Consider the following 27,733-nt stretch of genomic DNA (forward strand, 5'->3'; position numbering starts at 1 on the left):
GCCCACCCGCCGCCGGGCGGCCCCTCCCACCCCGCCGGACAGCGCCGCCTAGTGGCAGCAGGGCGGTTGCGGGCAGTGGCGCCCCCCAGCGGGCTGGCGGTGTGACTGCACCCCCGGGTCGGGGGAAGGGGGAGATAAGGGTGCGGGTAGGGCGGGGGCTGGGGGGCTCCCGGGGGAGGCTGGGGGCGGAAAGGGACCGCGACCGGGGCGGGGGACGGAGGCTGGGACTGGTTGGCACTGCTGGTGGGGGATCTGGGATCCGAGCGGGAAGGGGAGGGGTGGGGGGCTGGAGCTTAGGGGGGCTGGGGTGGGGTGAGCAGCTGGGACTGGGGGGATGGAATCGGGAGGACTGAGCTCAGGGACGAAAACCAGGGGGGCCCCGCCGCAGCTGGCTGCCCCCCGCCCCCCCAGCCCCATGGCATGCTCCCAGGACAAGCTCTCCATGTGCCTTTATTGCAGCGGCCCCCACACCTCCGCCCGTACCGCCCACCCGGGGGGCACCCGTGGGGCCAGCCCCCTCCCAGTCCCCAGCCGTGCTGGAGGGGGGCTGCGCAGTGGCAGGTGACAGCCCCTGGTGACAGCGCCGATGCCCTCCCCTCTGTGGGGGGAGCCCCGAGCCTCTCCCGGGCAGGTGGTCTCAGCGTGGCGGGGGGGCCCGCAGCCCATCACAGCCACCGCAGGGAGAAGCCCCGGCTGAGGCTGAGGCCGAGGTCGGTCACGGTGAGAACCTGGGGGAAGAGAGGAGACATGTTGGGGGTATGGCCTCAGCGGGGGACGTGTGGGGCATCCCTTCCCCTGCCCCCCTCAACCCCAGCGTCCCTTACCCACCGCATTGGCCACCAGCCCTGTGATCCTTACGGCTGGGGAAGGAGGGGTGGAGACCCCCAGGATGGGGACCGCCAGGTCCAGGCACCCCGAGGCGGGGCTGTACCTGGTTGTCCAGGTAGGAGAAGGGCCTCTCCTGGCCGTTCAGGAGGACCTTGCTGGGTGGCTGCCGCACCCCAAAGATGCTCAGTGTGCCAATGGTGACCTCAGTAGCCTCAGTGCTGGCATGGAGGACGGTGGAGGTGAAGATGTTCTGCAGGAGGTGACGCCATGAGCACAAGGTGGCCAGGTGCCACAGGACACTCCAGCCCTGCCCTCCCCACCGTGTCCCACCTGCGTGACATTAAACACCAGGTAGGAGTAGCTGCCCTGCTCGAAGGTGTCCAGGCTCTCGCCATCATCCCAGAAGAGGTCCCCCCAGGCGGTGGCACTTGAGGACAAAGCCACGATGAGGCGCATGGGGTTCCCTCGGGTCACCTCACTGGTGGTCCCTGGTTTCTGGGGTTCAAAGACACTGGTGCTGTAGGGTTGCAAGCAGCCAGGATGGGGGTCCAGAGGCTGAGGTGCTGGGGGATGGCCCCTGGGGAGGTGACGGGAGGGTGCTCACCTGGGTGGGCAGGATGGCACCCTCCCGGACATGCAGGTTGAGGTGTTCCAGGGGGGCTGACATCTTCAGCGTCTCCCCGCTGCTGTTCACCGAGGAGCCCTGGGCAGGTGGCAAGACATGGGCGTGAGGGGGGCGGGGGCATGGCGGGTAGCCTGGGCATGGGTTTGGGGAGCAGCCACCCCCACCCCTTCCTCCACCGGGGCTTGCTGGGCTCAGCCGTGGCTTCCCACCCAAGCAGGGACCGTCAGAACCCGGCTGAGCACCACAGTGCTCCTCACCGTGTAGAAGTCGTACCATACGCCTCGGGGGAAGTAGCCTGTGACCGAGTCCACCCCGGGCTCCAGCACTGGCGTCACCAGCAGGCTCTGGCCCCACAGGAACTGCCTGTCCAGTCCCAAGGTGGCCACATCCTGGGGGAACCTGTGGTGGGATGGAGACACCGCTCGGATCAGCCACCTCTCTGTCATCCAGCCTAAGCATCTCCCCAGCTCCCAGCGGGGATGCTCTTACTCAAAGAACAAGGGCCGGGCGACAGTGTCCCCTTGCAGGTGGGCACGGTGGAAAAGAGTGTAGAGGAAGGGCAGGAGGGAGTAGCGGGTCAGCAGCACATCCTTCATGGCCGTCCTTGCTGCGGGGCTGAATGCTGTTGGGTCCTGGGCCTGGGGGCAATGTGGGGAGTCAGCAGGCACCCCATCCCCAACCCCACCAGGCATCCCCACTGCCCCTGACCTCCTGCATCCTGCTTCCCTCATCCCACATTCCACATCCTCAATCCCGCCATCCCCCATCCTGCTTCCCTCATCCCGCTTCCCCCATCCGATATCCCACATCCCACAGCCTATATCCCGCATCCCACCCCTGGGATGCTTCCCACTGGGCATGCTGCCCTCGACCTGCTCGTTCTGGGTGTTGTGGTTGCGAGCGAAGGGGTAGAAGGCACCGAGCTGCATCCAGCGGGTGCACAGCTCCTCCGAGGTGCTGCCGGAGAAGCCGCAGATGTCCGCCCCAACCAGCGGGATGCCGAAGAGGCTGAAGCTCAGCATCCCTGAGGGCAGGGACGGTCAGCAGGGCACAGGAGTTTGGACGTGTCTCCAAACAAGCAGAAAGCTCGATGGAACTGGGGGTGCTGGTGGCAGGGGTGTCTGCGGGCAGCCTGTGCCACCCACCTGGGATGGAGTAATACATGTCCTTCCACTGGCTCCGGTTGTCACCCAGCCAGTGCCCCGAGTACTGGCCCTGGCTGGGGAAGGTGGAGCGGGAGATGACAAAGGGGCGCTTCCCCCGGATCTGGATCAGAGCGCTGGAAAACAATGGGGAGAGCTGGGGGCAGGAGGTGAGAGCAGCCCCCCAGGAGTTCACACCTTATCTCACAAGGATGGAGGGAGAGGTCCAGCCCCATGGCAGCCCTGCGGGGCCGGAGGGTCAGCCCAAGCGGTACAGCAAAGGCTCAGCACTGGGACTGGCCTCACCCCCCCATCCCTCCCACAGCGGTGTCAGCTCCCCCCTCCTCTTCCACGTTATTCCCATCCCAGAGGTTGTGAGCAGCCAGGGCATCTCTCCTTCAGGTCGGGCACTCAAATTCCCATCCTTTCCCTACACAGCCCTGAGCAGCAGCAGGATTTTGTCCCATCCCATCCCCAGGCCGGCAGGAAGCAGGATGCTTGGGTACCTTGCTGTGGCTTTGGCTTCCATCAGCCCGTAGAGGTTGTGGAGGTTGTAGTGCACTGAGGCTTTCTGCTTCGCTGAGGCACACACCGTCTTTGCAGAGAGGGAATCACCCAGCACGGCTGCCAGGAAGGAGAGCCCCCGTTGGCACATGGGGGGGTGTGTGTGCAGGGGATGTAGACCCCCGCCCAGATGCTTGCTGGCTCTGGGTCAGCCCTCCCACACACAGGAGCCAGCCATTGCTGCCAACACAGCAGCAAAAGCTCATGCAGAAGGTCCCATCCTGCACTCTGACATAGCCCCGACAAGCATACAAGGCTTGGGCATGGACACCAGCACACCTAAGTAGGGATGGAGGCATTCAGGGTGTAAAATGGAGACACGCTGTCTCTTAAAAATGGGTTTCCCCCATCACACTTGGTTGCCAGCGGTCTCAAAGCACATGGTACCTACCAGCACAGCCTTGTATTTCATCTCCCTCCTTACCCGGTGTGTAGGGTGGGCTGTCCAGCTCTCCTGGGGGGCAGCCGTCTTCAGACCCATCCATGAAGTTGGATGGCTCATTCATGTCCTAAGCAGAGGAAATTGTAAAGCAACTTCAAGGGGGAGGTTTGGGGGATCAGTGGATAGACCTGGAAAAGCTGTATTTGAGGGAGAGACGGTCCTGCCAGGACACACACCAGCATAAGCCGAGCTGCTGGTAGGGAGTGAGCCGGGGGCAAGGAGGGACTTACGATCCAGAGCCCATCAAAGGGCACGTGGGCATGGAAGCGCTGCAGGTTCTCCAGCCACCACTGGTGCGTGTCTGGGTTGGAGAAGTCTGCAAATGCAGTGAAGCCGGGCCAGACCTGCGGGGACACCACAAAACCAGGGGTTCAGCAAGCGGGTGATCTGTGGGGGACCCCCATGGGGAACAGGGTGCCACAGGGGTGTGAGCATGCTGGAGGGCCAGGGGTGCAACAAGCAATAAACCAGAAAGTAAACCCAGGCCAACCACTTCCAGTCCTGGATGCTGCATGTACAGCATCCCTCCTGCCTCCATGGTGTCCGGGAGCATCGGGATGCTGGGGACTCCCACCTGGCTGGGTGGGCAGTGGCAGCTGATGGAGTGGCTGCTCTGCCTCTGCTTGCACAAGCCCTGATACCACCTAGCCCAGGGCACGTCAGGAAAGAGCTGTGATTTCTCCACACTTTGCCTCACTTCAGGAATTTTAGCTGATTCATTTTTCTCCATGTTTTCAGGCTACATTAAAAGCCTCCTCCTCACAGACAGCGAAGGAGAGCTGGTGGGAGCAAATGGTGGGGGGGGGACACGCTGGAAGGGGAGCACTGCGGAGCAGATCCAGAGGCGCGTGTCCGTTGCGGACAGCCTCACCTCGCCCCAGGAACGGGAAGGGAGAGAAATCAGATGACCAGGCTTGGGCAGCGCTGCCAACTCTGTAAAGCTCATATGACTTCCACGGGCTCCTCTGCTGGGGCAGGGGCTGGCTCCCGGGGCCGGTGGAGACACCAGGAGGTGACACGCGAGGCCGAGGGCTGAACCAGGCTCTAGCAATCATCCCGGAGAGGCCCTTCGGCCACTTGGCTTTCCCTCCAGCGCGAGGGATGAAATCCCAACCCTGCGATGGCACGACCCACGGGGCTGGGATTTCCCCTGGAGCTCCTCACCTGCCCGATGAGTGGCTGCCCTTGGGTGGTGTTGAGGAACAAGCCCCGTCTCAAGCCTTCGTCAAAAGGCCAGTAGGAGCCGTGAGGGTTGGTGCTGCTGATGCCTGGATCCTGGGGACGGAGCAGAGGTTAGCACTGTTCCTGGCAGACCGTGGCCCCTTCCCCCTGGCCGGCCAGTGTGATTCAGAGAAGAGGACAACCCAGACAGGGTCAGCCAGAGCCCACACACGGTGGCTGTTTTCCCCATGGGGAACAGAAACTTGCTTCAGCACTTCCAGGCATGTTTTCTGAAATGCCACTTCTGCAAGTCCCCAGGACCCGTTAGGGTGTTTTGGGGAGGTGGGGGACAAATAAAAGCAATCTTGCACTTATGCAAGAAACGTCAGGTCACAGACGGGCTTGGGCTACAGCAGGGAGTTCAATGGGGAGGGAGCTCGATCTTTCCCTCCCCAGCACCCCCTCATCCCCACCACCCACAGCAAGCAGAACCCACACCCCCTTTCCTTGTGGAGGGAAGAAGGGAGATCACAGCTGGGTCACGAGAATCCAGCACTCGTGGGGTTGTGAGGGCACCCAAGCTGAGGACCCACGAGTTAAACAGCCTGACTCACAGTTCCTCCAGTTCTTTCACCCACAGGGGACAGGAGCATCCTTGTACTCCCACAGCAGACAGGAACACAGCACCAGAACCTAGCCCATGTCTCTGTGGTCCCTGCATTAGGGGGATTTCCAGTGGCAGTTTACAGCTGCCCGCCCAGCACTGAGGCACAGCCCTGGATACAAATCCCCAGGACCAGGGATGATTGGCTAGGTCCAAGAGCATCCCTTATGTTTCCGTCTTACATCCCAGCTCTGCAGCAAAGACAGCACAGGGGGAAAGGAGGGGGAGTACCAAGATCATAACATAGCGCTGCCCATGTTTGTGGAGGTCTTCTACCAGCGAGGGGAGGGAGGCAAATTTCTGGGGATCGAAGGTAAAGTCCCGGTACCCATCCATGTAATCGATGTCATTCCACTGCACATCCTGTGGGACAGAGGCTCAGGGATGGGTAACAGGCCTTGGACACCCCCCCACTCCACAGGTCTGACTGGTTACCTGGGGGATCCGGTAGTTCCTCATGGCTCTTACAATCTCCCAGGTCTCATTGCTGGATCCATAGCCCCAGCGGCAGAGGTGGAAGCTGAGTGCCCAGAGGGGTGGCATGGCTGGGAAACCTGTGGGAGAGTGGGAGCACAGACAGGGTGACCCGAGATGACAGCAGCATCTCAAAAGGATGGGAAGGGGAGGGTGGCGAAAGGCTGACCCCTGATGTGCTGGGTGGGCTGGGGAGGGGATGGCTAGGGGCTGCTGACCCCTCTCCAGCTGGAAGGGCTGGGGACAGTGGTGAAGCTGGGGTGAGACAGAGATAAGGGCATGGAGAAGATGGATGGCCATGCTGGGGTGCGGGCACTTACCTATCACCTGCTGGTATTGCTGGATGACCATGTTGGGATCAGGCCCCAGGAAGATGTAAAAATCCAGGACCCCCCCAATGGTCCTCCAGGTCAGGCCCGGAGCAGGCTGCAGGGCCACCTCTTGCAGGTGGGGGGATAGAAAAAGACAGTGACCATTGGGGAGCACCCCCCAGACCTGGACCCCCACGTGGGGGACCAGGCAGCACCACAGGCAATGCTCAGCTTCTGGCAGGGGAACTAAGAAATCATATGACTGGGAGATCACTGGCTTGTGTGGGGAGAGAGCTCTCTATCTTAAAAATTTGCTCGTTAAGCCCAAAGCTGCGCCATTCTCCCAGCTTCCATGTAAAGACCAAGCACATGCAGGACTCCCCTTCACGTCCTTCCCCAAAATCCCCTCCTGAGTGAATCAAGAGCTACTTGTACAAGTGAGCATGTGGGCTTTCCTGGGAAGGGCTTTTCAGACGATTAAGCCCTCAAGCTTCAGCTCAGGTGGTTGCATCTCCCACGAGCTCCTCCTTGGAGCATGGCTGCAATAAAGCCGAGCGCAGCTGGAGCTCCGGGAGTCCTGCCATGTGCAGCATCGTCCCAGCTGGCTGCAAGCGGTGGCTGCTGGGAGGGACGGGTGGTCGCTGGTGCCGTCCCCAACACGGCAGGAGCCCACGGGAGCTGCTGCGTTATCAGCTGGCACACACGGCCAGATCCCACAGCTGCAGCTGGCGCAACACAGCTGGGAAGAGCATGGCTGACGGCATCCCCAGCTGTGCCCCAGCCGTGCCACGCCACTGGACCTGGGGGCAAGGGCGTTTCGGGTCGAGGGGGAATGGGCAGAGACCCGCACACAAGGGACTTGCTTTTATGAAGGCAACTCAGCAGCTGGGCATGTGGTTAAACTGCTCAGCAGTTGCTAAAGAGCCTTGCCGTAGCCAGGAAACAGATGGCTATGCTCAATAACGGAGCCATCAAACCACATCTTTCCCTTTTACGGCTTCCTCTCACCCCAAGTTCCTGATCTGGCCGCTCCCGCAGCTCCCATCCATCCCCTCCTGCCGGGTCCTCCTCCAGGACAAACTGGCCTGGGGTCCCCTGGGACACCTACCTATTGCATTGCTGTTGAGGAGGAAAACCCCATGAGCATCTCCGCCCTCCTCCATCAGCAGGTAGAAGGGATGAGCACCGTACAGGTTGAACGATTCCTGCAAAGAGGATGTGCCGGGTGACAGAGCAGCCCCCAGGCAAAGTGGGAGAGCCCCACATCACTGGGGGTAAAAAAACAACTCTGTGCATCTGCTGCCACCACCCAACCACGCATCTGTCACCCCTTGTGGAGGACAAGGTGAGGGATGAGGATGGTTTTGGAGCTGGTGCTGAATGCCATGGGAGGCTGCTTCTTTTTCACAGCTCAGGGGCTGCTCCAGAGCTGGGCTGGGCAAGGGGGAAACCTCCTGCCTTGCCACAACCTGTTGCACTAGTGACAGGGTGGAGCAGAAAACACTCAGGGCCCTCAGAGTGCCAAAAGCCTTTTGCAATTGCTCTGAAATCCTCCCAGCACATACCTGCCTATTAGCCTTGACCAGCCCCTGCCTCTCCCAGTGCTGCCGCCCACCCCCTTGCCATGTTTTCCCAGGGCTTGTCCCATGCACCCCGGTCCTCGCCCCCTGCACCCCCACGGGGAGGGGGGAGATGGTACCGTGGGAGCGACGTCACGGGCCCACAGTGTGAGGGTGTTCCAGTCCAGGCTGTGCAGGAAGGTGCCACGGTGCTCCCCCAGCCCATAGAGGAACTTGGACGGGAGCGATGTGGATATCTGGAGAAACTGGTTAGCAAAGATCAAGGGGGCCACGGTGGTGTTGAGCCTGTCAGGGTGATACCGAGGGAGAGAGGTCAAGAGGGGATGTTGGGATCTAATGGGATCCATTTGCCAATCAACAATTGATCCCTTCCCTCTTGAAACATCCCCAGGGCCAGCACAGCAGCGTATGTCCCACCCCACATCCAGCCCCAACATCGTGGCCCAGACAGCAAATTTGAGTCTGGCTGGATGTGAGGCACAGCCTGAGCCCAAACAAGCCTGACCCAGCACAGCACAGCCTTTCTTTTGACACCAGAGGTTTCCACCCAGGTTATTATTAACCACCAAGGCAATATGGTGGTGGGGTTTCTCAGCCTGTTGTTGCTGATAAGCAGCTCCCAAGTAAAGGACAGAGAACAGGCACCAGCAAAAGGGAAGGGGGAGGAAAGAAGAGGATCCCAGAACACCCTGGCCATACCTCAGCAAGCCGTTGGTGCTCACCAACAGCTTAGTGTAGGCAAAGCCATGGAAGCAACTGAGAGCAGCACAGCAAAGCCACCCGCAGTCCTTTTCCACAAAAAGCCTGGAGATGTGGGTGTCCCTATAGCTTGGACAACCAGGGAAATCCAAAAGCAGGCGAGACACGCAAAGCCACAACCCTTCAGTGGCCCTTTCCCCAAGCCACCAGGTGGCTTATTGGTGATGTGCTGGGGACCTGCACAATGCTTGTCTGTTTTTGGACCGGAGAGGAATTAGGGCACTGGGAGGTTTTTGGAGAGATGCTCCCCAGGTCCCACCCAGCCCTGACATGACCACAGCAAGCACTGGAAAGATGAAGAGCAATTATTGGCTGGAGATCCTGCAGTGTGGTTTTTCCTAGGAAAAACCTCCAGGAAGCGTGCTGGAGCCTGCCTAGGGTGGGATGAACTTCCCCCCACCTGCTGTGGGATGCGGAGGAGGTGGGTTCTTACAGCACTGTCCCTGTCGCCTTGCGCCGCAGCAGCACCCCAAAGGGGTCCCAGGAGAAGTCCAGACTGTAGATGGGGTTTTCTGCCCTCTTCATCGTTTGGGGAACCTCTAGGGGAACCTCATACCGTGGATTGGTCGCATCAGTTATCTGCAAAAGGGAGAAAATGCACTTTAAAGACCAGCAAAGAAAGAGGGCAAAGGGTTGGAGATGCTCTTGACCACATACAACCATGCCTGGAGCACAGCACCTTCCAGACTTGGTCTGAGCAGGGGACGGTTACCTATGGGATGGAGGGTACAGAAGCGCAGTCCCAAGCTCTGAAGGGCAGCCAGCGTGAAGCTCACCTTGATGTGCAGCCGCGTGTCTGTCTGAAACTCCACGTCCAGCCTCAGCATCCCGATGTCCTGGGGGTAATAAGCCTTCTCCCTCCGCACCAGCAACCCCACCATGCCCAGCGCTGTCTGGTTGAGGCTCTCCAGGGTGTAGCTGGGGAAGTCAGGGGGGTAGAAGCACCAGGGCACTCCCCGCTTGCCCCCTGCCGACGGGGGGGGTCTCCATGAAGCAGCACCCCCGGCTTTCGCAGAGCTCCTGGGTCACCACGACATGCCGCTCTGGGTAGCAGTCAAAGCGGTGGTTTTCAGGCACCAGGAGACATTTGGGGGGCAGTGTGGGTCTGGGCCAGCCCCCTGATACTTGCCGTAGCACCCAGACCGTGATGGTGCTCAGCAGCACAGCAGCCACCAGCAGCCCGCTGCCCACCCACCACGGGGCCAGCTTCCCACGGCCGGTGGGTGTTGAGGCAGCCCCTTCCTCCTCCACCTGACATGCTGCTGGCTGCGGCACTGTTGTCGTCAGCTTCTGGTACGACTTCATTGTCCTGGCACTGGAGTGAGGGAGAGATGGAGGCAAGTGTGAAGGAGCTAGAGAGGAGGAGCTCACCCAAGCCTCGAGGACGGCTTCCCCATTCCCGACGCCCACAGTGCAGACAGAGCCTGCCCACCTTGGCACCCAGCACCTCGATGTCGGTGCCCTCAGCTAAGATGCATGTGGCAAACTCAGCAAAGGGTGGCTTTGCCAGGGGCGGGTGGTCCTGACCCTGCTGGAGTGCGGGGAGGTGCTGCCACAGGACTCTCCGCCAGCCCCAAGAGACAAAGTGCCACCTGCCTGGACCCCACCTGCTCTTGGGGGGTGCCAAAGTGGCCCCTCGGTGAGTTTTTCCCTGGTCTGAATTTACAGGCTGCAGCATTTCTGGAAGCTGCAGGCAAAACCGAGCTCCCTCTGCCCACGGGAACAGAGCTGTAGTGCTGGGAGTTGCGGCTCCCAGGTACTGAGCATCCTCTGCTCCGAGCATCCTCTGCTGTCGCCCAAAGCCCTGAGTCAGAGGTTTTAGCCCTGGGGAGAGCTGGATGAGGGATGGCAGGGAATGCACCGTCAGTCTTTGCTTCCCACTGATAAAATCTGATTTTCACAAACTCTCAGGCAAACATCTCCTGAACTGGAAGGAAAGAAGACCCCCACATTCCTGCTGAGCCCAGGGAGCAATCTCAACACCTTAAATAAGAGACACAACTTTCTTCTTTCCATCTCCTGCCCAAACCATAGGCACCTGGACCCCACCCATCTCCGCCCTGCAATCTGCAAAAGCTCAGCAAAACGTCTCTCCTCCAAAAGCAGATTTTATTCCCCGGCAGCCCCTCCCCAGCTCCGGCACCAAAACGGCTCAAACTGCCAGGGCCTGGCTCCGAAGCCACCCTGGGCGCAGCGCCTGCCCCACACAGCACCTCAGCCTTATGCAATCGCCGCTCACTCACCCACGCGTGGGTGCCTTTGGGGTGCCAGCACCCACCCACCATGGCCAGTGAGCACCGTCGCACCCAGCATGCAAACCCCAGGGACCTCGGCATGCCACCAGCCCATGCACTCATGCTCATGCCAGGCTGCCCCGTGATGCAGTAGCATTCACTGGGGGGACAGCCAGTGCCTGCAGCCGGGGGGTCCCCAGCCCAGCACGGGGAGGCACAGTGCCCCAGGACCCCCCTGCCTGGCCTGCCTGGGCCCCGCTCCGGCCATGCCAGGCGCTTACATACACGTGTCTCCTCTTGACATTGTGGCTGCGGGCAGCGGGCAGCAGGCAGGCGGGCAGCAGACAGCAGGCAGGCAGGGCTCCCAGCTGCTGCAGCTCTGCCTGCTCCACCGTAAACACCCTACAAGGCGCCCCGCTCCTACCGCTCCTCTCTAGTAGCAGCGCCTGCACACATGCCTCTCCGGCAACTTCCCAGCTACTCGCTCCTCTGGTTTGTGTGCTTTGTCTTTATGTATTATTTTTTTTTTAATATATGTATCTATGCTCAATGCTGTTCAAAGGTGGAGAATATGGGAGATTATTTTTTAGATGTTCCCCAGCCTGGATGCATACAGGGTCTCAAAGCCTGGAGTATTAATGCTTCTACTCGGCTTTTAGGGTGAGAGCACTGTACCTAAAGCAGCGTGACAAAGCTGCCTGTGCTGAATCCTGCACCGTGGCTTTGGGGAATGGTGATGCCAGATGTGTTCTGAGCACATGGTGGGTGGGCTAGACCCACAAAACCCCACACTTCCCAAAACGAAGCCCCTTTTTTCCATCCAGGTTTTCACCAGAGGTCCTTTCTCCAATGCACTCCTGTTCATCTGGTTAACGAGTGCATATAATTGCACACTCCCTGGCCAGGCTTCCCCACTCTTGGGGGACTTGGGAGAGCTGCTCATTGTTTACTGTCGAAGGCCACTGCAGTCTAAAGGTCAGCAGCAAAGGACAACAGACCTTTGGAGCGGAGTTGCTTTCCCCGGGGAATGAAAACAAAAAGTAAGAGCTGTTGCGAACAGCACAATACAGCCAGAAGCAGAATTTCAGGTGACATGACCAACCCACGCACCCCACCATGCTGTATGCAATCTGGCAAACGCGTGTTGTTGCAAAGACAGGGGAAAATACCTCACTATCTCATGGATGTCTCAGGGAAAACCCTGGATGATGCAGGACAGTTCTGGTTATTACCACCTGGAAAGGGCACGGGGGCAGGTGGCCATGCTGGAGACACCGGTGGCCCCAAGGCTCCCACCACCAGCACCCCTCTCCTTGCTTGTCTTGCCTCTCTGAGCCACCCAGGATGTAAAGGAGACCTGGAGACAAACCTCAGAGACATCAACGGGGACCACAGGGATGGCTGAAATCTGCCCTCCAGCCCTGAGCTCAGCCTGTCCCAGTGCCTGCAGCAGGTTTGCAGCCAGAGCCCGCAGCTCCCGAGAGGCGAAGGCTGGCGCTGCTGCAGTCACACTGGGCTGCAGCTTCATGCCGCCACCTGGGAGCTTTGCCCAACCTCATTAGCCCAATTCCAATAAAAAACAGGGGTTCCTACCAGTGGGGAGGTGCATCTGCCCAATGCCCGCTTCAGCCAGGGCCCGCAGGGCTGCACCAGCCGTGGGGGTCCCCATGCTTTGCACCTTGTGTTGCCCAAAGGGAGCAGCGATAGCCGGGACCTGACTCAAAGCCTCAGCTACGGCCCTTAGATACGCACCAGTGAGGGTCTTCGGGCCCGAGGCTGGAAAGCCCAAGTTGCAGGGGGCCAACACAGACTTTCTAGTATAGTTATGAACACGAAAAAGATCAGAGGGAGCCCAGCTTTGATGGAGGCAGCTGGGTTTGGGCAGCCACATGCGTCATGATGGTTTTTTGACGCATCTGCATCATTGTTGGGTGCTGCCAGGTCTGAAACACCACGTGCACTACAGGGTCAGGGCGCAGCGTTAGCAGCTCTCGCAATTGCAGGGGGAAAGCGCGAGGTCAGGGTTCAGGATCCGGCCCCGGGGCAGCCCCCAGGGGTGCCGGGCGATGGCTGGTCCCGGTGGCCGCCGGCGGCGGAGGGCAAGCCCTGCCTGAGGCCCCAAACGGACCTCTGGGACCAAACTGACCCCCGAGAGCCTCCCGGCGCCCCGTCCCGCTGCAAACCCAACCGCGCGCCAGCGTGCAAAGCCCCACGGCCGCGCCGCTCCCCGCTCCCCGGGAGCGCTCGGGGGGCCCGGGCCCTGGTCCGCGCTGCACACCCCGCCGGGGGGGGCGCTACGTGCCGGCTCCGCCCCGTCCCCGCGCCCTTCCCCATGAATGAACCGCGCGGGCGTGGCTGGGGGGTGACGCGGCGCGGCGGGGGCGGGGCCGGGCGGTGACGCGCGGCGTGACGCGCCATGCCGGAAGCGGCGGGGGCGCTGGTTGGTCGGCGGCGCGGCGGGGGGGAGGGGGCCGCCCCGCGCTTGTTGTTGTCCGCGGGACTCGCTGGCAGGGAGGGAGGGAGCCGCGCAGCGCCCCCGCCGCCGCCCCCGCCGCCCCCCGCCGCCGCCGCCCCCCCCCCCCGCCGCCGCCCCCGCCCCGGGCGCGCGCGCGCGCTCCCGCCGGCACGCAGGTGAGGAGCCGCCCGGGCGCGGTGGGGCGGGGGCGGGGGGGGTTGGTTGGGCTGGGGGGGGGGGTGTGGGGGAAAGCAGCCGCGCGTTCCCGCCGAATGGCGGGAGGGGGGGCAGGGGGCGCGGGGGCGGTGGCCTGGTGCGGCCCGGCTGGGCTCGGCTCGGCTCGGTCCGGTCGGGTCCTGTCGGGCGGGGCGGCGGAGGTAAAAGTGCTGAGTCACCACCGCGCCGGGCACGTGGTGCCGCCGCCCCTCGCACCGGGCCGGGCCGGGCTGCGCGCACGTGGGCCCCGGCGGGGCGGTGGCGGGGGAGGTGTCGGGGCAGCGCGGCCCCTCGGCCCAGCCGCCCCCAAAGCGCCGGGGAGCCGCGGCGGGGCGGGGGCTCGGCGGGCCCCGCGGTCACCCCTTCCCGCCGCCTCAAGCCCCAGCGCGGGGCCAACGCGGCTCAATCGCCCGCGGGATGGGGCTGGCGGGGGCCGTGGGGTCCCCTCGGGGAGGCCGGCGTGGCCGCGCCTGGGCGGTGCTGACCCGTCTCCCGTGGTTATTGTGATTGTCCCCCCCGCGGACGAGCGCGCAGCCTGCCGCCGCCTTTGAATGGCTCTGAAAATACAGGCGAGGAAACCTGTTGTGACGCCGCGCGCTCCGCGGTCTAAAAATAGCCGCTTTTGTAGTAACGGAGGGAGCCGGGGCGCAGCCGGTGCCGGGCGGCGTGGCAGCAGCGGCCCGGGGGAGCCGCTCCCCGCCCCGGGTTATCGGGCGGGCGCAGCCGCCGGGGGAAGCGCCGGCCGGGCTCCGCGCTGCCCGTCGGTCGGGCCGGGGCTGCGGCTGCAGCGGGGGTTATCTGTCCCGGGCACGGCGGGGCGGAATAGGAGCGGGGCGTGGTGTGTTCGGGCCGGTCCCGGAGCCGGGGGGGGGGGCAGCGCTTCGAGCGGGGCGCTGCGCCGTTTCCCCCGCGGGAGGGGGTGCTGCCCCAGTGGGGGCTGAGCCGGGAAAGGCGGGGGGGAGCCTCTGCCTGGCTCCCGGGGACTGCGGCGCTGGGGGGATACCCGGAGTGGGAGCGGGGTGCCCGAGGGTCGGGGCTCTCCCGGTGTCGGGTCTGTCGGCGGGAGGAAGGGCTCCCTCTCCCCCTCGGGCTGCCGGCCCGCTGCCTCCCTCGTGGCCGCGCCGCGGGGGTTTGTTTCACAGCTTCTGCGGAAAGCAGGCCACGAGGGCTCCAATTAGGAACGAGCCCCCTTTGGGCAAAGTTGTTACAGAAAAGGGAAAGGCCTCCGTTTTCACTTTCGCCCGGCTGCCCCCTCCCTCACCGCGGAGCCCGGGGACTGCGGGGGGAGCCCCCATGAGGCAGGTGTCCCCCGGGCGCCTTTTCCTTGCGTTCCCGGCCTCCACGAAGCCGTGTCCGTGGAGGAGCGCAGCCCCTCGACTGGCACCTCCTGCCGCGCTGCTGTCAGGGGTTTAGCAGCAAATGAATTTACCGAATTTACCTTGTGACTTTCGGTTTTTCCCCTCGCTGCTGAACGGGGCACGCGTGCCTCGCTGTTCCCCCTGTGCCTTCCGTGCGGACGCGGTGCTGCTTGCGGAGAAGCCTTCCTCGTGCAGTCACTTCCTAGAGGTGATGGACGCCACGCTTGCCCAATGGCAGCGGGAACACTGCTCCTGCCCGCCGGAGGTGCCAGCCGGTGGCCCGGTGGTGGCGGGGTGATTGCCACACCATCGGGGCACTCGGTGACTTCGGCCGGCCGGACACCGTGCCCGCTCCTGCAGGCCCTGAGCTTGTCAGGGCTTGGTACCTGCATCACGGGAAATGTGCCTGGTTGTATTACACCAGGCTCATGCTCTGCTTCACCAAGTGTTTCTGAACCAGAGGCAGAAATTTTGTTAGTTTTTATTTATTTATTTAATTTTTTTTTTTGCTCGCCTGTCAAGCATAGCGTGCTTTGTCATGTTTTATGTCATTTCTGCACCGTCGCCTGTCTGGGCAATCTGTTGCGGCAAGGAGTTCGGTACCACTGTGTGCCTCCTGGAAGGAAAAAATACAGATCAGCCTGGTACGCTCTTTATTTCCATCGACATTGGAAGATGATTAACGGTGTGGAATGCGCTGCAGACCTTGGTATTAAAAATCTCTGTGTGAGATGTTTGGGAAGCAAAGAAAGGACAGCTGGGAGCGCTGGCCCCCACGGCGGTCGGGGTTTGTGGGATAAGCTTGCTCGCTGATCATTTTTGTAAACATCCAGCTGTGAAGTACTTTGAGCAGTGCTAGCACTTTCAATTATCAGGAAGTTTCAGGCTCAGCACCCTGTAGAGATGAACAGGCGGTTTCCACTTCTGTCTGAGCTATTGTTTCAGGCTATCTTCAAACTTGGGCAGAGAGTCTTCCAAGCACGAACGAAGCACAAGCGATGCAGTGCTGTGTGACCATCAACACAAGAAGTGAGCGGGAAGAGCCAGTAACGAGAGCGATTACCCTGCCACTAAGCTCCTGAGCGGAGGGCCAGCTTGCGTAGCAAATCCTGCTGCTCTGCAATATTGCAGGGCCCTGAATAGCGATGCTGTGATGTTCTGTTATTAGCAGTTGGTGAAGACGTCCAACTTGATGGCTGGCACGTGGGGTCAGGAGCCGCAAGGAATCCCAATCCCAGCTCTGCCCCAGAATCCAGCTGTGCGTCCAAGCAATTTATTTGTTGCTCGGTGGCTCAGCTTGGCTGTCTCGTGGAGATGCGTCTCCAGGCTAGGGATGCTGAGGTGTAATTCTGGTGATGCTCTGTCACCACGTTTTATCAGCGCATGATGGAGGAAGTGCTGTCTCTTTGTTGGTAGCGGGGCCGGCTGCCACGTATCTTTCCCCTTCAGCCACCTCCTCTGGGAAGCTTCTGAGGTGACACACAAGCGTACCCTCCTGGTACTCCGTATCCTCTGCTCCCTAACCACAGGCTCCCTGCAGCATCTGACTAGGTTGTTTACCAAACCACTGAAGACTGTCTGATCCCTGTCCAGGCTTCCCCAGAGAGCGCCTCAGAGAGCCGTGTCCTGGCAGCTCTCAGATGTGCTCTGAAGGTTCCTGAATCTCTCCTCTTTGCTGCTGGATGCTGGTTCCGATCCATAAGGGAAATGGAAAGCTGGCCAGCTGGGCGAGGGCTGTGTGGAGCTCCTCTAGAACAGTAAACAGTGACTCACCCCCTCCTTGTGTCTTCTCTCTCTTCATGTCAAGTATATTGCCTCGCATATGCTTCTACTCTCTGATTCACACCATCAGCCCGTCCCTCCCCGCTCTCATTACAAATGAGTGACAAGCGTCAGTCTGCCTTACAGGATGTGTGAAGATTGTCAGCGCAGGAGAATGGCTCTTTGAAGGATGGGGAGAGGGATGGTGCTCTGCCTGCCATGCTGCGATGTGCTGGAAACCCGTGTCGTGCCTCTGAGTGGCAGAGGCACAGCGACAAAGGTTTAAGCGTCTGTAAGTTCCCTTCACCTGTCAGCTCAGATGTTATCCTGGGTAGGCATATCCGTTTGGCTAGCGCTCTGGAGCTGGGAATAACTTAAGGATAAATGAGAAATGTAACTAAAACAGCTGCCTGGGAATTAAATCGCTGCATTTGGGAATGAGTAGAGTTATTCTCTGCGTAACTGCTGGTGCTGAATTGAGGCGCGATGGCAGAGATCCCTATCGCTGCTTGAACCTTACGCTGTTTTTCTGCCCACTGGAAGTCGTCGCTGGCCTGGCTGAAGGTGAGGGTTGCATGTTTTCAGTTTGCTGTACGTGTCTGAGGATGGAAGCTAAACACCAGCGGGGCTGTCTGCCAGGCACTCGTGTTCTGGCTGGGGTTGTCTTTCAGTGTAGAAAGAGTTATAAAATTTGAGTTCATCTGCAGTTGTTGGGTGTCGGCAGTGACTTTATAGTAATTCCTTAATGCGTAACGCGCTTTGAAAGCCCTGTAGCGTGGAAAGTCTGAAATCTAATTCTGGCATGTTTTCTCTCCTAATTGCAAGCCTTGTGTGGAAAGCTCTGTCCTACCTCTGCATGAGTTGGGCTTTCTGCTGTCTTCCCCTTTCCAAGCAAAGGAGTTGGGGATCTCTAGATGGTCTAAGCTGAGACAGTCAGTCTTGGGATGTCAGCTGGAGATGTCCAGGTTTTTGGGAGGATGCTGCAAGAGGCATGGAAGTCGTCTGAGCAAGGCAAGAGGGCGTTGGCAAGGCTGTCAATGGGTAACTTTATTGCAGAATTACAAGGGCTCTTTATGTAACCCACAGTCAAAACACTTGCTTTAAATACAAGCGCAGAGCTGCACTGGAAAAGCCTTTGCCCCTTACAGTTGGTGTATTACTACTCTCCGCTTTATTTACGTAGCGTTCAAAGTGTGTTGTACTGCTTACAGAATAGAGATGTAATGCGGTCCTTGTTCCAAGAAGCTGAGTTCCTAATTTTAGTTGTGATGCAGCAAACTCAATTAAGAAAAGAAGGGCAGGAATAGGGTAAAGACTAAAAGGGTTCTAATAATCAAATCGCAGACAGGGTCCCAGAAGACCGCTGGGCAGCATGTTTAGGGAATGCTGCTGGATGTGATGTGTTTGCAGGATGGTTTAGCGTTTTCTTGTGGGATTTCGCCTTCTAACTGTGGGAGATGTCGTGCTGATTTTAGTTGCTTTTTGTTGGTAGCCGAATAGTCCCAAATGGTCCTGATGGGAAGGATTTTGTAGGTGAGGAGATGGAGCCTGAGGCCCTGGAGGACTGCTGGTGAGGGTTGCGGGTGTTGTTGTATCGGTTTCGAGCAAAGCCTGAACCACACCTGTGGGTTCACCTAGTGGAGAGATAAGGCTTGTCCTGGCACTCGTGTCTAGCGCGTGGCTTGAGCCCGTTTGAGCGTTTCTACTTGTGCTGCCAAATCCTGCCCATGGGGTCGGGGCAGATCCTGGTCTCCCACCCTTGTGTGGAGAGGGCCTGGCATCACGATTCCTGACAGAGCCCTGAATCTCCTTGCTCATCTGTGCCAGCAGCGGCTCTGGCATGTGGCTCCTAGTGCAATCCGAGGGATGCCAGCCCATCGTCTCGGGGGGGTGCCGGCCCATCATCCAGGGTGTTTGGGTGTGTGGGGCAAGGCAGGTGTGCGGCACGAGGCCCCGTGCTGGGCAGGAGAGCGGCTGCGCCGTCTGGCGAGGGATGCAGAGGGTAAGGCGGTGTTTCTTCGGCAACATGGAGCGACAGGTGATCAGAAGGGGTTTCCTCACGTGGGGCCGCAGCATCGCTCAGGCACTGCCCCCCTGCCAGAGGCACCCTCACCCCTCGCCTCGTGTTGGCCACGATATTTTACGTTTCTTTCCAACTCGGCGCGGCCAAGTGGCCCGCTTCAGTTTTTCCATCGGCTGGCGTAGAAAGCACTTTGAAGCCGGGCTGAGTGAGGATCAAAAGGCTTTTTGTGTCAGGGGTGGGTGTGCCGGGCCTGCCGTCGGCCTCCCCCGTCTTTTTGACTTTCCTTTTCCGGTTCTCTCGCTGGCGCGGCTCGGCGCAGCGTGCCCCTCGCCTTGTAGGGCCGGGGGCGGCGGGAGGGGGGATGCCGAGGGAAGGAAGAGTTTCTGATGCTGTGGGAATGCGAGCGCTCAAACTCTGTAAACAGCTGGTGACTCACTGCATAACTATGGCACCAACTGCCTGCGCGCCCGCGGCGCGGTGCCGCGGCAGGGAGGGGGCTGCCGGCCCTTTCCTTTACGCACTGGCAGCGCCTCTGCTCTCCTGAACTCCGGGACCGCTTGGCCGAGACCGGGAGCTTTTTCCTTCCTCCTCCGTGCTAGCGCCTACGTCTGCGCCTCCGGCCTGGAGGTAGGGGTGGGTGGCGGAGGGGAAGCGATGGACGGCCCAAGGGCAGCGCTGGGGTCTGGAGAGGCGCTCGTTGGAGGGAGAGCCTGCCTGGGGTCAGCCCTCGTGCAACACGCGCGGCACGGGGGTGGCTGCTCTCAAGGGAGAGCCTGCCTGCGGTCAGCCCTCGTGCAACACGTCTGCCTGGGGTCAGCCCTTGTGCAACATGCGTGGCACGGCGGTGGCTGTGCTCGAGGGAGAGCCTGCCTGCGGTCAGCCCTCGTGCAACACATGTGGCACGGCAGCACCTGCACTCAAGGGAGAGCCTGCCTGCGGTCAGCCCTCGTGCAACACGTGTGGCACGGCAGCACCTGCACTCAAGGGAGAGCCTGCCTGCGGTCAGCCCTCGTGCAACACGCGTGGCACGGCAACAGCCACGGGTCGGGCACATCCAGTTGCTCGGAGGTGGCTGTCAGGGGCTGGGACCCGCTGCCCTGCCCCGTGTCCAGCTGGCTCCTGCTGCCCCGCTGCAGTGGGGGCTGCTGGAGGTGTGCCCAGGGTGGGGTGTGGTGCTGGAGGAGAGGAGGGAAGGACTCAGTGATGCTCTGGAAAACGCAGCGCACACCAGTTGCTGTAAGTGGTCCATTCATCACAGAGCATCTTGGCTTGTGTGCTGTGCGGCTGTCCTTGTTCCTCCTCCAGACATGGAGAGCTGTGCTGTCTCAGGCTTAAAAATAGAGGAGGCGCCTATATACACTCCCTAATATCTAGGATAGTATCTTGCAGCTTTGCACTTAGGGGATTATTTTTTTTCTGCCCCCCTCCACTCTTCGTCTTGATGATTTTTTTTTTTTTTTTTTTTTACGTAAGTCGTGTGATGATGAGGTGTCTCGACTGATAAAATTCAAGTGACAGCAGCATGGGCTGAGCCAGCACCTTTACCCACATGGCTCCCAGGGGTCCCCACACCCACCTTTGTGCCCCCCACCCCCCCTGCCCCGCATCCCGCCACCCCCTGTTTGCAGATATGAATGAGTTTGTTTACTCTCCGACGACCTCGTGATGTCTTTGCACAGACATGACCTGAAGTCATTATTGCTTTTGGGCTTCTCTGTTTCCATGGCGACTGTCTCCGGGTTGGCTACTTTCCCAAGGTCACCATGGCAACTATCAGAAGGGAATCATGCTTGGGATGCTTTGGCTGGATTTTTCATGAATGATTAGGATGTGTGACACGATGCAGACGTGGAAATGGGGAGGGTATGGGCTGGGCTGGGGAAGGGGAGGGGGGGGGGGAGAGGGAGAGGACTCCCGCCAGACAGGCTGCGCGCTCTGCGGTGCCACCGGGCGTGCAGCCCTCAAAGCCGCCCGCTGCCGCGTGTCGGGGGGGGACCGGCGCCTCGCGCCCTCCCCGCTGGGGGAGCGATAGGCAGAGGCTGTGATGGTGGCACGGCTGCGGTCGCCTCTCTTGTGGTAGGTACCCGACGGACCGCCCGTGCTGCCGTCACTGCGGGGTGAAGGTTTTGGGTGGAGGTGCGGGCAGGTGGATTTTCTGCAAGGTGCTGATCGAGGGGGTGTAGTCGCCGGCTAAGGTAAGAGTGAAGGGCAGTGCCTCGGCAGGGGATGGTCTCTCTGTTGGTGGACATGCCTCCACGTCACTAGAAATACCAGGCGGGTGGGCTCTCGCAGCCGGGGGGCCGAGAGGATGGGGAAGCAACAGTCTGGGTGCGCTGGGAGAGGCAAACTCCTTGCCTCGCTTTGTTATCAGGGGGCTTTTGTTTCTGCCGTTTGGGTTTTCCAGTAGCGTCTCCTTTGGGTGGGGACAGTGCTGAAAGCAGGTTATGAACCAGGCAGCTTCCTTCTGGGCTGCTGATTCAGTTGCGAGCCAGGTTAATAATAATCAAAATAAGAATGAAGGGAGTTGTTGTCTTGTGGCTTTTCAGTGCCTTTTATGAGCAGAGGTAAGTCTTAATTCCATCCCTAATAGGCCATTCGGAGCGTCTGGGATTCCTTTGGAGGGAGGTGAGCGGGCGCTGGTGGCACGTCGCGGGGTGCCGCGTGGTGGCTGTGCAACTGCTGCTGGTGTCCTTTCCCCCCTCCCTGCCCTGCCTTCCCTGCTGGGGCTTAGTGTAGTTCATAGCAAAATAGGTCTTCAGCCTGGAAAAGCAAGGCGCTTGTCAAGACTGATTCTCTTTCTTCCGTCTGAACGGGGTGGACTGATCTGTGAATCCATCCCGCCGCTTTGAACAGCACCGTGGTTGTTTGCTTTAACAGTGGTTGAGTTGGGGGGTTCGGACTGTGTTGGGTATCTTCCTACCTTCATCTCTGAGATTACTGTAACCTGAAAATCTTGTTTTGTTTTTCAGTTGCAATTTCTGAGCAGTTTTGTCCGGAAGACTGTGCTCAGGTTATGACGACTAATCCCAAACCGAACAAGGCATTAAAGGTAGGGAAGGAGGCCGAGCGGGCAGTGCTGGGTGGCAGGGGAGGCTGTGGCAGAGCCACGCTCCGTGCGACATTGGTCATACGTGACTGTTCTTTCTCACTCTGAGGGACTCTTAACATGCGGGTGCCGATGCAATGTCGCACTGCCTACAGGAAAGGTTAGGATAGTAGAATACTGGCAGTACCCAGAGAGAAGTCTAAAGTCTCTGGGATGGCTTGGAGGCTGGCGTATCCCAGTTGCTATCCAAGAGACTTTTGGCTATAGTAGGTATCGTCAGCATCCTGAAACCAGTGCTCCCAGGCCTGTCGGTGAAGTACTTCTGCTCTCAGGGACTGGGGGGCACTGGCGAAAGGATGCGTTCAGCTGGTGTCCCTCACATCCATGAGATGGTAAATGTCTGGGACCTGCCAGCTTGGTGGTGGTCTACGCACAGGCTGTTGTGTGTGCGTTGTCACGGTTTCTTTCCAGTCTCTTAGCTCCTTGTTCCAGATGTCCTGCAGTCTCTGAAGAGACATAAAGGATGATGCCTTAAAGGTTCTGGACTCGATGATCTTAAAGGTCTTTTACAACCTAAATGGTTCTATAGTTCTGGAAATAATTGTGGCAGCAAATCTGCTTGAGAAAAAAGGCACAAAGCCTTGGTGTCTCTCACGTAACTTCAGAGTCTGGCCTGTGCACCAGCGAAACCAAATCAAGCTGTGGTCCTTGAAGCCAAGCAGGGTCGGTTTTGTTGGCTACTTGGATGAGCAGCCTTCAACGAAAAGCCACAAAATACTGAATTAAACAAGTGGCTGTTCAGCTTTTGAGATGCTGCACTGGTGTCCTGGTGTAGTGCTGGGAAAAGGTGTCGTCTTTAGCGTTCAGTATGAATTCCAGGTCCTGACAAAGGAAAACACAAAGGGCTTCAGTCTGCTTTACATTTATCTCCTGAAAAATCATACTGTTCAGTTCACATGTGTAAGGTTCACTGCTTTCTCTGACTTAAGAGGCTTACCCAAACCTGGACGACAGCAGTGCTCAGATCTCTGCCGTGTTTTACCCAGATGTTTTAGTGGAGTGTGTGGTCTCTACAGTGCTTTGGGGTTGTTTCCCAGGTAGGGGTGTCGCATTGCCGAGGGGTGGCCTGTCTTTTTTCACTGTCCAGAACATCCGTTCATGTAGGGTTGCTGCTACCCCTGTGCTGTTGGTATTTGCAGGTAAAGGAGGAGTCAGGAGAGAATGCCCCCGTGCTGAGTGATGATGAACTCGTGTCAATGTCCGTACGGGAGCTGAACCAGCACCTGAGGGGTCTCACCAAAGAGGAGGTCATCCGTCTGAAGCAGCGGAGGCGCACGCTGAAGAACCGGGGCTACGCTGCCAGCTGCCGCATCAAGCGCGTGACTCAGAAAGAGGAGCTGGAGAGGCAGCGGGTTGAGCTGCAGCAAGAGGTGGAGAAGCTGGCCAGAGAAAACAGCAGCATGAAGCTAGAGCTGGATGCCTTGCGCTCCAAGTACGAAGCACTCCAGACCTTTGCTCGTACTGTGGCGCGAGGGCCTATTACCCCCACCAAAGTTGCCACCACCAGTGTCATCACCATTGTGAAATCAGCCGAAATCTCATCCAGTTCTGTGCCGTTTTCAGCAGCGTCCTAGTGCCCTCGGTGGGGGGAACTAGCAGCCTTTCAGAGGGGAGGGGAAGAGGCTCTTATGCATTGTTCCGGAGTCCTTGGTCATGTCAAGAATTGGCATTTTAACAATTCTCTTCCAAAAGTGCAAAAAATAGGAAAAAAAAGAAAAGAAAAAAACCCCCACCCCAAACCTACAAAGGGAACTTCACTGGCTGCTTCTGTCTGGACTCGGTGGCTCCATCAACCTCTCGTGTCCAGGATTTGAGCTCTATCTGCAGTACAAATTGCAAGATCTGCTTCCTCCTTTCCCCTGCCTCCCCAAACCCCTCTCAGCTGTGGGCAGCTTTCCACCTGGGAGAAGATACCTGAGGAGCCTCCGGAGTCTTTGTGAATGATGCTCAAGAGCCAGGAAACAGATGGACCGTAGAAATCATCACGTGAGATGAATGTATGGAAAAAAAGTTTCCTTTAGAGGCATCCTACTCCCTGTAAGAAAGGTCTCCCCTACCTTCCCCACTTCCATCTGATATTACGAGGGCAGGGATATAGGCTTTTTGGATTAGATTTCATCCTGCTATGAGTGGATGGGAGCGGGAGGACAATGGAGACTAATGCTTGGGTCTGACCACACCCATTAGGAATAGCCTTTTGTTTTCAATCCATGCTGTTAAAATATGGAAAAATATATATTTTACATATTTTAATATGCCCCATTACCTGTGTGGCCTGTAAAAACTACATTGCAGCCTCCTTTACTCCAAGCCCAAGTTTCCCAATAGCTCCTTCCCTAAGGTGTGCCTGTGAATTGGGTATATTTATGCAGTTTTATTTCTTCCAAATGATCCGCAGTCTTGAAGTAGCAGCTGCTTTTTTTTTTTTTTTTTTTCTGGATTCCCTGAAGCTTAAGGGAAGGAGGCACAGTAAATGCTGTGAAGAGCTGTGTGACGGGGAGGAGAAGGGGAGACTAGGAGGAAAAATGCTGCAAGTATTACCAGGTGGAGGCAGAACTGGCTGTGAGAAGGTGGGACAGTTCTGCTGGCATCAGCACTACGGGAAGGGGTTTGTGCAGAGTATTTCAGAAAGATGTTTTTAAAGCACTGAAGTGTAACTAGAGGGCAATAGCGTTCAGACAGGAGGAGAGAAGTTGCAGAGCTTCCTCTTTGCTAAAAGTGTTGGTAGGTTAGCAATGAGCATCCTAGCTGGAGAGCTGGGCTCACCAGTCTTTGATGACCAGAAGGGCTGTGGGGAGGTTGGATGGGAGCTAGAAGAGTCTTTTCCTCTCCGTAGCGTGTCAGGTGCTGGAGTTGGGATCCAAAGAGTACAGTGAACAACCCTCAGTGTTCAGACAACCTGTGTGAATGTAACCCTGAAACTTGACGCTTTCTCTGGCGAATGGGTGAATTATCCCGAGAGGTGCACGGAGGGCAGGATGGAAAATCGGGGGGTGCGTGTAGGGGATGGAAGAATTGGGGTCAAGAAGTTGTTCGTGTGGCTCTGAGCAATGGTTTGGGAGAGGGATTTCTGGCTTGACAATGGGCAGGAGGTGGGAAGCCGAAGGGAGAGATTCTGCTGTTGCGCAGCAGCGCTGAAAAGACGAATGTTTCCAGGTCACTGTAAAAAAAAAAAAACAAACTAGCTATGTTGGTGTTTGTGTGTTTTGTTGTTGTTTTTGGTTTTTTTTTTTTTCTTTTTGAAGTAGGAAAGAAAAGGGACTGTGAGTTTTGCAGGGCAGATCAGAGTCTTGTGGAATGGACGATGCCTGTTGTCACACAGGTGAGAAGAGAATGAGATTGCTGAAGTTTAAGATGAGGAGAAGAGCTTAGAGGATTTGGGCTCCAGAACAGAAAAGAAGGATCACGGAGAATTCATGAGTGTTTTGGGCTGAAAGAGAATAATCAAGTGCCGCTGTTGTTGCAAAGGGGACAGTGAACTGGCATCTGACACCCAGTATAATTTGTTGTTTGAGGCATGGTCTTGCCTTGAATGGCAGTAAGTTTGTTGAAATTTAGTGAAGCCCTACTTGTCTTTGGAAGAAGTTGTTAGCTTGCGTTTTCTTTTTTTTTTCACCTTGTCATCGGAGTCTCTGGATTTCCCAGGAGGGTCCGTTGTGAAATAGGTTAATGAAAAGAGAAACCTCAGACTTGGTTCTCGTTCAGTCCTCAACATCGACATCCTTGACCTTACTGAGCCAGAAAGGGTGTAAGTGAAACGCTTCCTGAAGGCTCGTTACCCCTGCCAGATCCACGTGTTATGGAGGGGAACAGGGAGTTTCCTTCAAGTGATTTTCCAACACGTAGAGTTTGGATGACACTTAGCGTTACCTCATTTCTCCTCCACTCCCTCCCTATCTCCGAACAGGCAGATCAATGTCCTGTGTATCAGTACCAGTTATTGACTCCCACAGCAGAAGCTGAGGAAGAGAAAGATGTTACTGTCATTTCCTGGTCCTCTCATGTTCTCCAGCTCACAGACATTGGAAACTTTCCCAGACCTTACAGGTGCCTCTGAAAACAGGCAAAATGGAGACTCCTGGCACTGTTGGGGCTTTAAATGAAAACTTTAATGAAAAAGGCCAGTTGACTTGAAAATGCCCAAATGCTTCCAGTCTTTAAAACAGCTCCAGAGCTCCATAACATTCCTGGCTAGATAGGAACACCCTCTGGCTGCCCTTGACCCCCCGCCGGGGAAATCAGACCAGTCGCACCGAGGGGAACGGAGGTCGAACTTTGTTCCATGGGGTCTTCTTGCTGTTGGAATGAGTTGAGAAACATATCTTTACGTGGCACTTCCCTTGCAGCCAAGTATTTCTTTTTTTCCAGTTCTTGGAAGGGTGCCAAAGGCTTGTCCAAGTGATTGCTAGTTTAGTGCTGGTAGGCACTTAAATCTCTGGTCACTCGATAATGAACAAGAGGCCTGGGTGTTGTTAAAGCTGTTGATACCATAGCCATGGTAGGTAATCCATATTGGATATCCATAAGGACCACGTGGAAATATTTAAAGAGAGAGAAATATATATATAAATATATAATTATATACATTTTATCGTACAGATTTTTCGTAAAAAAAAATAATTTTTTTTCCAAGTTTGATACTGTAAATCTTTATTAAAAGAAATTGCCAGTCCAGGGCTCCCTGGGTGGTGACCTGGAGGGGAATGAAATGTCCTGGCTAAACTTCCACAGAGGGATCAGAATTGCAAGGTAACGTGGAGGGAGGAATGACCTGAAAGCTGTTGACCGCGTTGGAGACCCAGCTTCTCCACCTTGGAGGGCCCTCCAGCTTGGGGTTGTCACATTGCATTCCTCTGGGGTTCGGTTTGTTTCTGTTGGTTTTTTTTGTTTTGTTTTGTTTTTCTTTTTTTTTTTCTTCTTTTTTTTTTTTTCTCTCCGTCCTGCACTTGCAAGCCTGACACCCAGGGCGAGCACCGCGTGGGGGGCTGGGGGTCCCCCGAGCGGCTCGGGCAGCGCTCCCCTGCAGCCGTACCTCTCGCTTGTCTCTTTGCTGCAGTAGTTTGGATGCCGGGGCTCCCTTCTCTGCCCCTCTTAATTTGTGTGTCCCCCCCCTCCCCTGCCCCGCTGAGGAGCGGGGGCTCTGGATTTGGGTGCTGGGGTCCTCTCCTCTGGGCCTGGCCTTTCTTTGGTTGCTCCCCATCTGCAGTGTGACAGAACCGAGGGCTGGGCGGGAGGCAGGAGAAGACGAAAGCGTTGGGCAGGGACCGGGAGGGACATCTGTGTTGGTGTAGACGTGTTTGCTGTGCTCTCTATGGGGAGTGGGGAACCTTTCCCTCCAGGGCAGCTCCAGATCCCTTTGAAGCAAGTCAGCGTCTCTGCTCTTGCCCAACTCTACCGTCTGGAGGAGACCGCAAAGCGCACGCTTAGAGACCTGGGTGACACGGCTGGGGAGGGATGGGACGGGCGAGCTGATGCGGAGGTGAGCTGTGGCAGGGCCAGGCGCCATGGCGGTCAGGCCACTGGACGGCTCGGACCCCGGGGAGGAGGAGAAGGTGGCATTTTTTTTTTCTCTCTCAAATCATTTAAACTTCATTGTCATGATTGTTTTTATTTAAAAAAAAAAAAGAAACAAAACAAAAACAAAAAAAACTTTTGTAATGTGGATTTGTTTTCCTTCGTCTGTATTTCAGTCTGCTGGGGTGTTTCCGTAGATGGTGGATACTTGCTTTCATTTTTTTTAATGATAGGAGTCTTCTGTTTTAAGTTGTTTTTTATCACCAGCTCATTCTATCCTCTGTGGTTACTCAGTAATTTCATTTCAATATTTATTTTTGTGCTGCTTTTTTATTATAAAATAAATTATTGATATACCAAGCAATGTGGATTCCTGTTTGTAAGGCGAATAGCCCTGTGTATGTGTCCATTACTTTCTCTTGACAGCCACAACGTAATTTATTGCTGTAAATTTAGCTGCAGTGACTGGTTTTTTTGTACCTTTCCAATAAAGCATTTTCTGGTTTCAGACTTGCC

At 57.6% G+C, this 27,733-nt stretch overlaps 2 protein-coding genes across 4 annotated transcripts; one reads left to right on the plus strand and one right to left on the minus strand.

Moving 5' to 3' along the window:
- Nucleotides 1-432: 432 nt before the first annotated feature.
- Nucleotides 433-11,146, minus strand: LOC121086408 (lysosomal alpha-glucosidase-like). Its single transcript, XM_040590131.1, is given in 21 exon segments — nucleotides 433-728; nucleotides 932-1,078; nucleotides 1,159-1,323; nucleotides 1,433-1,531; nucleotides 1,711-1,852; nucleotides 1,943-2,091; nucleotides 2,326-2,477; nucleotides 2,599-2,732; nucleotides 3,102-3,219; nucleotides 3,584-3,668; nucleotides 3,832-3,945; nucleotides 4,766-4,876; nucleotides 5,658-5,789; nucleotides 5,862-5,980; nucleotides 6,221-6,340; nucleotides 7,320-7,416; nucleotides 7,911-8,076; nucleotides 8,984-9,129; nucleotides 9,327-9,525; nucleotides 9,527-9,865; nucleotides 11,066-11,146. Coding segments are annotated over 21 exon segments (2,820 nt in total). The 5' UTR covers nucleotides 11,089-11,146; the 3' UTR covers nucleotides 433-665.
- Nucleotides 11,147-13,247: 2,101 nt separating this feature from the next.
- Nucleotides 13,248-27,727, plus strand: MAFK (MAF bZIP transcription factor K). Of its 3 annotated transcripts, none has more exons than XM_040590134.1 (3): nucleotides 13,248-13,415; nucleotides 21,567-21,646; nucleotides 22,843-27,727. In XM_040590134.1, the coding sequence occupies exons 2-3, from the start codon at nucleotides 21,611-21,613 to the stop codon at nucleotides 23,275-23,277; spliced, it is 471 nt and encodes a 156-aa protein (XP_040446068.1). In that variant the 5' UTR covers nucleotides 13,248-13,415; nucleotides 21,567-21,610; the 3' UTR covers nucleotides 23,278-27,727. The 3 variants fall into 3 exon arrangements, with proteins under 3 accessions (XP_040446068.1, XP_040446069.1, XP_040446070.1); XM_040590135.1 differs by lacking the exon at nucleotides 13,248-13,415 and adding an exon at nucleotides 20,527-20,673; XM_040590136.1 differs by lacking the exon at nucleotides 13,248-13,415 and adding an exon at nucleotides 20,705-20,792.
- The last annotated feature ends 6 nt before the right edge of the window (nucleotides 27,728-27,733 follow it).

This window comes from Falco naumanni, chromosome 4 (assembly GCF_017639655.2).
Source record: "Falco naumanni isolate bFalNau1 chromosome 4, bFalNau1.pat, whole genome shotgun sequence".
Taxonomy (NCBI): Eukaryota; Metazoa; Chordata; class Aves; order Falconiformes; family Falconidae; genus Falco; species Falco naumanni.